At 48.8% G+C, this 11,394-nt stretch overlaps 1 protein-coding gene across 1 annotated transcript; it reads right to left on the bottom strand.

The window, feature by feature from the left end:
* Nucleotides 1-1,686: 1,686 nt before the first annotated feature.
* On the bottom strand, nucleotides 1,687-5,597 carry INHBB (inhibin subunit beta B). Its single transcript, XM_036742563.1, has 2 exons — nucleotides 5,168-5,597; nucleotides 1,687-2,462 (listed from the first exon to the last, which is right to left on the bottom strand). Exons 1-2 carry the CDS (start codon nucleotides 5,595-5,597, stop codon nucleotides 1,687-1,689), a joined length of 1,206 nt encoding a protein of 401 aa, XP_036598458.1.
* Between the last annotated feature and the right edge of the window lie 5,797 nt (nucleotides 5,598-11,394).

The following is an 11,394-nucleotide window of genomic DNA, read 5'->3' as shown; positions in this document are numbered from 1 at the left end:
CTGAAATAATTGGCAGGCCACCCAAGGGATTGCTCAGAACGTCTACATCCTATGTGATGGCCTAGCCATCTAATAAAAATCACAACTAATATGTTGGCCTCTTTGGTTCCAAAATTATGTATAATACATTTAACTGTATTCATTTTTGCTGCTATAAAAATAACTTTTTTTTTCAAATGGCAGTTTTTGACTAATCATGCAACTAAATCAGTGCAAACATTAAAAGCAATCATTCGCTTAAAAAAGAAGCAAAAGATTTCATTTCAAGTATAAAAAATATAAAAAGTCATTCTTTTAAGTCCAGTTTCATCTAATATGGGTCAACACTTTAAATTGCATAGCTCATGTGGCACTTGTTTAACTAGATAGCGAGCCACAGTAAATGCACTGTCAAGTACCACTTCTGAAGACGTGGATGGAGACCAGCAACTGCTACAGAGTGGGCCTTCAAGCTGTTTTGCAAGCGCTATGCTGGATTGGTGTTTTCTGAACTTCTTGGCCGTTGTAGACATCTCCCGGCGAGGAAACCGAAAGCATTCTTCCTCCTCCTTTCCAAGACCAGTGAAAACTCTGCTCCTCTGCAGACACTAGGTGAAAACACTGGGTGCTCTGATTATGCATGCATCCATCCATCATGTCACTTCCGCTTTGGGGGACCACTGCTAGGTTCATGGGCCACACAGGGCTTGCCTGCACGGCCCCAACCCGTCCTGGAGAAAGGCCCCATACAAGAATACAGACTGCAACTTGGAATTTTTTTCCCCCCACTTAGAACAGTTCAGATTTTTAACTGAAGGTTAGACCAGGGAGAAAAAGCCCCCTTTCAGTTTACACAACTGGCATATTGATCTATGAACTCCTTGTGTGATCAGTTAAAGCATCAAATAATGTGTCTCCCCACCACCACCCCCCAAGTCCCCTCTCCACCCTCCCACCCCTCAATCTCATCTGGGTGACAAGTCAGGGAACAGCGCAAGTCACACCGTCTCTGCCTCTGCATCACTGTCTCTGCCTGACTGTATTCTCTCAGAGCCTCCCTCTCTCTTTTTTCTGGAAGGGCTGCAGGAAAAGACGCATATCTGTGATTCTCAACATCACTGAGCCTGAAACGTGAGAGGAAGCCATCACCTTCAGCAGCAGGTAGAGCCTTAAAAGGTGACAGTCACTCTTACAGAAACACATAAGAAAACGGAGCTCCTACTGCACCCCCCAAACCCCCGCCTCATTCCCTCGCTCCCCATCGTCCTCAAGCGCTCTCTCTTTGTGCTTTTATGTGAGCATGGAGAACTCATTTCAGTTCAGCTTGGACAGCTGGTGGGAATAACGGCTGCTTACCCATTCGCTCGGACTGACAGGCGTTTTTAGATAGGTTGCCATTTGTCACTGTATCCATTTGCTAGTATTCTGGAAGCTGCTCAGTGGGTGGCTGTGTGTGTGTGTGTGTGTGTGTGTGTGTGTGTGTCTGTGTACATGTACATTCTAAGGTATTTCATTTCATTCACGGGTTCTCTTTTTTTCAAGCAATGGCAAAATTTAAATGTCCAAGATTCACAAGCCGGCACCATCTTTGCACCCCAGTGAAATGGCCATACCCAACTCTCCACAGAGACTTTTGTCAACGCCGACGTCTGGAAGGATCTAGTCTGGGAATGTTCTCCCCCCACCCCAGCTTCCCCACCCCTTAAATCAAGCACAGCCACATTCTTCCACAATCATATTGGGAACGTCCCTCTTCACAATGTTGTATTCATCGTCAAAGTACAGCATTGACATTGTGCTGAGTTTGGTTGGAATGCAACAGGAGTTCACGGTCCCTGGGTTCAGCCCTCGCATTCGGTACTGATTCACCACAGCGGTGTGAAAAGAGGAAGCTGACCCTGGGACTCCGGCCAAGTAGGCCGGGCAGCTCCCTTCACAGTAATTCCCATAGTAACCCGTGGGCGCAATGATCCAGTCATTCCACCCAATGAGTCGGAAGTCAATAAAAAACTGTTGCCTGCAACAGAGATTGGTCCTGCCGTCACACTCCAGCCCCCTTTTTCGGATCCGGTGCTTGTTGTCTGCCAGTCTGGCCTGCACTACCAAGAAGGGTCGGTGAGATTCTTCCCCAGGGTCCACAAAGACAGGTACCACAGCAAGCTCTTCACAGCCCTCACACTGGAGTTCCAGGTTCAGCCTCCTCTCCCCTTTCTCAAACAGGGCCTGAATCGCCTCTGTCAGGGGGAAAGTGTGCCAGGCACTTCTCTTGAGGTCTACCTTCTTCTCCACCACATTCCACTTGTCACTGTGGTCCAGGTCCTGGAAGTACACTTTGACCCGGACTTTCCTCCGGGTGCCTTTCTCAAGGACGTAAGGGAGCAATTTCAAGTATAACCACAGGCTGGCCTGCACCACAAACAGATTCTGGTTGCCCTCGTTGGAGATAAAGAAATACAGGCGGACCCTGGAGGAGGCAAGGTCATCTGTGGAGAAGGGGGAAACACATTAATTAATCCAAGTAGATGAGGCAAACAGGGGAGATTCAGACAACTTTTTTTTTTCCTGAATGATGCTAGAATGCATGTTCACCAAACAGCTGGAAAAAGTTAGTGACCAGAAATACTGTTCCCAAGCCCCAGCGTCTCTAAATGTATCCTGGGAGAGGCAAAAAAAATAATTTCCCATTGAGAAATTCGGATCAGGTTAGAGCTGGAGGGTCCAGGCCTATAAAATCCTGCCTCACCTCTCTGGGGCCAGGGATCCCTGGAGACAGATTGTCAGGCCTCAAAGCTAAACAGAGGAACTTGTAAAGATGCCAAGATCTTAACAAGTTGTGATGGGTATCTGTGAAATCTGAAAAACAAAACCAGGATTGCACGGAGGTTCTTTGGGTGGGTTGGCTTTTTTTTTTTTTTAAAGTTAGGGCATTGCAAAACAGACCTCAGCTACCTCCTCTTTTCACCGGAGTCTGTTTACCTAAGCATGATCCAATACCTGGTGAAACCTCCACGGCAAACAAACCATCTCTGCTCTGATTTTCAAATACTTGGAACATGTGTTTTTTGAGCTATAAGCTACAGTCCTCATTTCAGATCAGTTTTAGGGGAAGAGGACAATTCAGCCTTGAAAAACTCTGGTCCAGTGCTTTGGCCAGACCCTGACTCCTAGGTAATGGATAGGCTCAAAGTCTCCAGGGAAAAGAAGGCTGGTTTGTTAGTTTTCTCAATAATTCAGCTCTATGAGAAAAGGGCTGTGCCAACTGATAGGTAACTCCTCTCCCATACTGCATTTCATTACTTTTCCCCTCTGATGGCTTCTACCTTTTTTTTTAACTTTTTTTTTTTTGCAGGAAGGACAAATGAAGCAATTGTGTAATGACTGTACGGCATTATCACACATACCACCACCCCCTTACCCCTACCCCCAGTCCTCTCCACTTTCCCTGACTTGCTGCTTTAATAACACTGACATCCACCGTTAGAAACAGGGAAAGCTGCAGCCTTAAAAGCTGATACAGGATGAACTGCCTGTGACCGGAATATGTTATTTATAACCCAAAAGGTCCATTCTATGAAACGGACCAGAAATATCCTAACCCCTACTGTCCTTTTGTGCTATCAGGATTAAAGTTTCATGGCAAAGGGGATGGATGACATCTCCACCTTGGGCCCCAAAGCTCCTTTCAATCTAGGTCCTCTAATTATGCATCATACTTCCAATTACTACTGCAGATGGCAGAGAGAGCCCTGTATTTCCAAATGGTAACCCTCTCTGTGATTTTTCTTCTTTTTTTCCTATTCATGTCCATGCAAAACTTTTTAATCCCTGACCACCACCCCCCCCCAAAAAAAAATCTCAGATTCTGGCTGCTTATTTAAGAAATATTCACTTCTATTTCTGAGAGATCCCATTTAGGTTTATTTAACTGCCTTCCTGTTACAATACATCTCTCATCTGCTTCCTCTGGAAGTACTCTCTGTATAAATATGATCTAAAGGGCGGCACAAAAGCAACCCAACATCATTTGTGTCCTGAAAAAAGACAGCAGAGCCAAAGCTACTTTCATAGCAGGGCCTTTTTCCTCTTCCTTTTAATGTTCTGAAGTACTTTCTTCCCTGCTTTTTACATATAAATCAGTTATAAAATCTGGGGTCCCGAGCTAAAAACAAAAACAAAAAACCATCAGAAAGGCCCCTTGCCCTTTGTTAACAGCAAAATAACCGTATTCTAGCCAAGAGGTATCCCCACACACCCCCTGCAATGCAGGTGCTGATTGGGTAGCATTTATGCCTCGGCTATTGACATGTATTTACTGATGGATGCATCTTTATCTATATAAATTATGGGACCTGTTGAAAATGGGTTTAGATGAAGCAGTTTTATGATTCTATGAGTAACTACAGTGTGTTATCAGCGCAACTATACACACATCTTGCCATTACAACCATACTAGTATTCATGGACGATATGCCATTGGAGTACTAACACACTCATGCCATCCATGTATGTCAACAAGAATATATATCCCACTGTAAGCCTATCTTCCAATCATAAGAAACACAAACATTAAGCAATCGTGAGCAAGTGTACAGATGGATAGGGCCAGATAGCTCCTAACCGCGGGGTAGCAGACGAGTCAAGAGATGTATGTGGCTCACACTCACACACAGAAGACCGAGAGAGCCGCAGAGAAAAGTGGGCACAGTAAACAGGTAGAAATGGATATATATAGTCTAGAGGGGGTGGGCGAGGACGGCCCGGGCGGTTCTACGGGAAAGAGAGAGCACCAGCGAGGATTAAAAAATAGGAGTAGAGAAATGCAGGGCTAAGTTGGAGAGCCGGAGAGCCAGCGAGGTAGATCCACGGATAAATGGCCAAGAAAGGTGGACTGGCGAAGGAGCCTGACGGATGATAAATGATTGACCATTTAAATGAGGCACTGGGGCTGGAACGCGGGGAGGGCTGCACGAGAGATGACAGATGAGCGAATTAATGAGAGATGCAGCAGGTGGAAAGACAGATAGAGTTGGGGTCAGAAAAACACCGAACGAGCTTGGAGAAGAAGCGGATGGATGGACCGAGGAGGAAGCGGGAGGAATGGAAGCTGGGGGCAGGGAGGAGGAGAAGGAGCCGGAGGGGCGAGGGGGGAAGCCGACCCAGCGCGGCGGCGACGCTGATCCCCACCCACCTGTCTCCGCGAAGCTGATGATCTCTGACACCTGTTCCTGGCCGTCGGAGCCCGAGCTGGCGTGCCCGTCTAGGTGCGGGATCTCCATTCGGCCGTCTTCCCGCACCTTCCCCGCATGCAGCTTGCGCAGGGCGGTCACCATGGCGGCCTTGGGCACCGCGTGGGTGATGTTGGGGCGGCCCCGCATCTGCAGCCGGCTGAGAATGTGCCGCTTCACCGCCTCCAAGAAGTCGCCGTCCACTTTGCCCGGCTCCTCCGGGCGCCTGAAGCCACACGACGTGCAAGTGTCTGGGGGGGCGCCCTCGGCTCCCGGCGGGGCGGCCGGGGAAGGCAGCGGTGTCGGCGAGCCCCAGGCCTCCGGACCCAGCCAGCCCGCTAGCAGGAGCAGAAGGCAGGCGGCTCCCAGCGCCCTTCCGGGCAGCCCGTCCATGGTGCGCAAGGAGGGCGCAGAAAGGGAGCCGGGGATACAACGCGCGCCCTCCCCCGCCCCCCGAAGCTCTGGTCCTCCTCCCCGCGCTGACTGCTAAGCGCCCGGAGTGGAGGTCTGGGGTCGGGGGGGGGGGTGGGGAAGGGGAAGGCCGGCTGGGGTGGGGGTTAGGGAGTCTGTAGCCTCGGCGGCGGTCCTTTGCTTGGGGAGGAAGGGGAGGAGGACGTGGGGAGAAGCGAAGCGAAGGAAAGCGCGCACGGGAGGAACCCGGGGCGGGGAGGGGAAGGGGGAGGGGGTGAGATGGAGGGAAGGCAACAGATCACGGGGGAAAGGGGGGAAGGGAAGCGAGAAGAGAAGAACCGAGCTGGGGCTTCGGGGAGGGGAGGCAGCGGCCGGAGCAGCCCCGGGACTGGAGTGGGAGGTAAGGGGAGGAGAAGAGGGCAGGCGACGGGGGTCACATCCAACGGGGTCCCTCAGAGCAAATCAAAATCTGCAGCTTTCTCTTCATTTCTCTTAGGATTGCCACCCCCGCAGTCCTCGCTTAAAAACAAAAAATAAAAATTTGAAAAAATAAAGAAAAAGGGAAAACAATCAGTCCGAAGTCGCCAAGGTGAGGCGAGAAGGCTCAATTCAACTTGGAAAAGAAGGCAGGCATAAAACGTTCCTGCAGCGTCTCGGCGCCGTAGCGGGTCCCCAGGACACACACCTGAGCGCCCTCCCAGCGAAAGGAAACAACACAGTTTCTCCTCGAGGCAGCCGGCGCTGCTGCGGAGTCGTGACTCGCTGGGCTCCGCTTTATAGGGAGGCGCCGGGCACCCTGTCCTCTTAGCCCTTGCGGCTCCCTTGACGCGTCACGCAGCCAAAGTTGTCTTTAAGGAAGGGGGGGGGAAAGGGATCGCAGCAAGGAGCGACCCTCTTTCTCACTCTGCCTCTCCGCTTCCTCTTCTCCCTCCGGATCGTTTATTTGTTGGCGATGATGGTGATGATGGTGGTGATTTTCCCCCCTTCTTCCTGTCGCTGCGGCGGAGGCGGTGTTTTTCAGATCTGGTGTCTAAAAGTCTCGCAATGCCCTCTGTGTGTGCATACATACACACACACAGAGAGAGGGAGAGGGAGGGGGGCAAGACGGAGGAGAGAAGAGAGCTCGGTCCGAATGCAGCAGCTGCGAAATGAAATGAAAATCCTCTCTCGGTCAGATGAGTTCTTCTCTTTTGCCCTCTCTTTTACTCTCCCTTTTTTCTCCAAGGGGAAAAAAAAGCAACACAATCTCCTTGTGTGCGTGCATGTGTGTGTATTTGTATGTGGTGTGTATGCGTGCGTCGCTTATAGACGCTGGCCAAAAAAAAAAAAAAAAGGCTTTGCGTTGCAGTAGTGGATGGTGTCTCTCCTCTCTTCTGATTCTCCACCCCCCCCCGCCCCCCCGGAGGAGGAGGACGAGGAGGAGGAGGAGGAGGAGTAAGAGGAGGAGAAGAAGGGAGGGAGGGAGGGAGTCTGAGAAACTGTTCAGGTTGGTGTCCCTCCTGCTTGCCCCCTCCCCCCACATAGACACACACACACACACACACACAGACACACACACACACACTTACCTCTTTTGCTCTTCCTCCTCCCTTGTTTTAAGGAGAGGAGCAGGGAAGGGAAAGCCACCCCCTTTGTCTCCCCATTCCCATTATAGTGCCACTTTTTTTTTTCATTTGAAACTTATATCGGAGTTGTAGCCACGTGGGGAAACTCCAACCTCTAACGACTCCCGCGGACTTCGAGATCAAAAACGACGTTATTTGTTAGGGTCGTATCTTTGTTTTATGCCGCTTATTTCCTCTTTCAGCCCAATGCGCTGGTGTTCTTAACTTCCTGGCGGGGGTAATGGGGACCCCAGTTCGCTCCTTTACTGTCTGCCCACGTCCCCCCATAGTACATAAAAAGCCTTTCCCCAAAGCGTGCCCTTCCCCCAACTTAGCCAGGCTCACTCCTTTCCCTCATTCCACCCCCTCCCCCCCACCCCCGCACACCCGTAGCAAACTACCAGCTTCTATTTTTCTGTTACGATATACGACTCAGACCGGCCCCTCTGCGGTCCCTTCAGTCCCTCACCAATCACAGATAAATCACGACTAGGGATAGGGGGATGGGGGAATTGCAAATAAAAACTACATTCCATAGCAAATTGCAATGCAAACAATATTGGAGTGGAATTTTTTTAAGGGGTAAGAGGTTGGGAATTTTCTCCTGGAGTTGGGGGATGGGGGGAAGGGGTGTCAAGCAGACCTAAGTGAGTGAGGCAGGCTATATTAAGAGGAATAATTACAAATCTTTTCCGGGCTGCAATGCCCTCCAGCGTCAAAGGCTGGTGATCCTTCATCTCTGAGGTGTGAGCAGGGGGCGGGTCTGAGGAGTTAGCTGGTGTGGAGCGTCTAGGAGGTTCGTGGAGGTAGAGGAGGTTGGAGAAGATGAAGGGCCCAAATGAAAACAGCCTGGGAGCTGGGTAGGGAATCTCCAGAACGCTGATACCATTCATCTTTTGTGGCACCTTAACAGTGACCCCCACGATGTGCTAGGATTGGGACATCTAGGCTGAATCAGACCACTTACCAAAAGAGGGTGCCTGCCTCTGAATCTTAAAACTCCCCCATGAGCTACCAACCCCTTCCCCAACATCCTCTCCCCGCAAAAAAATCCCTACAATTACAAATCATGTAACACCTTTCCTGATATGTTTCCCTTACACATAACAGGCCATATTGAGCTCTAAGCACAAACACTTTTTCATACCTACATTCCCATCCACAAATCCTACAATCCCATTCTCAAAATGTATCTTCCTGCTTCCTTTTCCTCCTTAAACCCACACAACACAGAGTATGCCACAATACTTTATACACTCTTAATTGGAAATGGTAACTCTGTGCTCCCCACCTTAAGATAATAAAACAAATATCCAGAGATACAGGCCAAATTCCATTGCCCCTCTCTCAGCCCCAGACTGGAGACATGGAAACCCAATAGTCATACGCTGTCACCAACACCTTACACAGAACACGGTGCATGCCGATACTTATAGCATACAAGCAATAGCATTGGCACCTGCCGCCCCCTCAAACCACACACTTGAACCTACTACTCCACAGCAGACACACCCCATTCCCATACACTCTCACCTGCCTGACACAGAGCTGAGCTGCAGGCCTTGGGTTGGCCACCTTTTACAAAGTCACAGTTTCTATCTTTCCTCTCTTTTAAATGGAAGGAGGGCAAGGGAGACACTCCTATGGTTTCTTTATAATGAATTGGAGGTGTTATGTGGAATGGAAATATAAAAAAGGAAGACTCCCACACTCTACGGCTAGCCAAATGACCATCTTTACCATAAGTAGTTGCTTCCCCACATATATCTGCTAAATGTCTCTAAGCACCTTGTGCAACAACCTTTGAGTAGCCAGAAATCTGGAGACACAGCGCCCCCTCCCTTCCACTCTGAGAATGGCCTTGTGATCTGCATAGGCCACTAGAGAATCCTCACTGAAGCAGTGACAAGTTATTGGGGGGGGGGGACCTGAAGAAGGTGACTGAGGTGGACAGAGAGCAAAAGCTCTGAGTGTGTTGCAAGCACATACATACACACAGAGAGAGGAAACAATTATGTACTTGAACATACATACCAGGGGATGCTGAGCAAAGGGAAGGCTGGGCTGTCTAGGCCTCCACAAAGACCGTTCTCGTGCGCTCCTTTCCCTGCTGGTGACATTGTCTCTGGAAGGTAACTGCTATACCCGGGTTTCAGCTTCTTTCCTTCCCCCGAAGCTAAGGCAAGACTTCAAGAATAACACGGCGGCTGAAGTTTATGGGATGTCACAGAAGCTCAGGGTTGGAAGAGGCCCCCAAGATCCTCTAGTTCAACGAGTAAGTTAAGAAGAATCCCCTCTCCAACATGGAGGGCCCTTTGAAAGGATCTGGAGTGGGAAGGAGATGGGAAAGAATCAAGGATAGTAATAACTAACTTCGGCCTACAAAGTTCGCAGCCCTTTTCCAGAATTATAATATAGATGTGTGAGACGCTACCCACCACAGCCATTATCTCCCCTCACTAGAAGTCTGTAAGCAAAACTTGGTGATTGTTTGTTGGTTAGCAGTCTGGCGAGGTTTTTAAAATGCACAAAATAAAATACATAGGATTGCACAGGAAACCAATTAAATTGAAATTGCTATCAAGATTAAAAAAAAAAACTCAGATCCCACTTTAAGATTCCCTGCAAGGGACCCCCCCAGGAAAAAAGATTGTATCTTGCTGCTTTCTTCACCTCTCTCCCAGGTCTCTGCCTTCAACTGCTGGTCTCATCCTGGTTTTCCTCCTTCCCCTATTCTAGACACTCATCCTATGTTCTGGTCCCCAGGGTTTACCTCAACTAACAGACCCAGTAAGTTGCCTTGTGAAGGTTAAGGTGTTACCCCATCCCAGAAATCTGCATTTTATCGTTGGAGGCAGGAAAATTTCAAGACCCATAAAAGTAAATCGCTAAAAGTGGAATTTCAGGAATTGAAACAGGTAGGGGAAGATGTTATTGGGAAGAGGTCTGCCTGGTATTTTAATCAAGCCATGTAGGCAGCAGCTTACTCCATCGATCCTAAGGCTGGCCCTGCCCACAGGAACTCTCCTTCCTTCAGTCTCTACCAGCCTCCCTGCCTCCTCCCACTATCAAAACATTGGATGCAAAATGAGGGAAGTAGGTATATGGGCGTTTAACCCTTTGGGAAGGCACATTTCTGGTATGGGACTAAATACCAAGATGGTATTTGTGGGGAAGAAAAAGAAAAATACATTTCCCTCAGGATTTGGAGAAGAGGGAAGGATGGTGGAAGCAGGCCTTTGCTCCCACCTGGGGTAGGAGTTGTCATCCTTACTGCCTTTTATCTGCTGTGAGGGAACTGGGTCAAGTGGTAGTCAGAAACCATCTGCTTGAGAAGCTGGGATAATCCCTGACCTATGCTGATTCCACCCAGCCCATAGGAACAGAGTGTAAATTAGGTCCTACCAGATCACCTTGGGGCTCTCTGGGGGGAGGGGGAAAATACAGTCATTCACTCCCAAATCCCCCTCCCAGTGATATAGTGACAGGTTCCTGTTGCTTCAAATCCTCATCTAACACCAGGCTGTCCATCCTAATCCAGATAATGACCTCGGCATTTGCTTTTCCTGCTTGCTGTAGGGAGTCCGGGGAAAGGGATACCCTAATTGCTAATAAAATAATACAAATTATTGAGAATTCAGTAACTATACCTAATTAATCAAATTTAAGTCTCATCGTCATCATAACCATCATCAATGGAGAAAAAAAAAGACTAGTTCTCTGGCTACTGCTCAAACCCTCAAAATCAAGGCTCCCTGCTGTTACAGAGAAACCTCATCCCAATAGTAGAGCAGACAGTGTGGTAATGAGTTTAATGCCACGGACTATACTGGGTGCAGAGGAGGGAAATTCTAAAGAGTTGAAAGAACTTTCATGCATTCTTGCATTCACATTTTCCATCATTAAGTGGCAATCTGGGGACTATAAGCTTATCCAAAAGAAGCAAATCCCAACTCAATTCAACACCTATTTCTTAAAACCTTGTGCTAGGGAATGGGTATAAACAACAACACAGAAAAGTGTCAGCCCTCAAGGAGTTTAGATCCTACTAGGGTATACTGACCTAAACAGAGACATAAAGGAGAGAGCATTTGAGGAGAGCCAGGACGCGAATAACAGAGGGATTGGGAAAACTTGTAGCAGACAGTCACAGAACTATAGAGTTAAAGTGCAAA

This window comes from Trichosurus vulpecula, chromosome 2, assembly GCF_011100635.1.
Source record: "Trichosurus vulpecula isolate mTriVul1 chromosome 2, mTriVul1.pri, whole genome shotgun sequence".
Taxonomy (NCBI): Eukaryota; Metazoa; Chordata; class Mammalia; order Diprotodontia; family Phalangeridae; genus Trichosurus; species Trichosurus vulpecula.
This window is presented reverse-complemented; position numbering and strand designations above follow the sequence as displayed.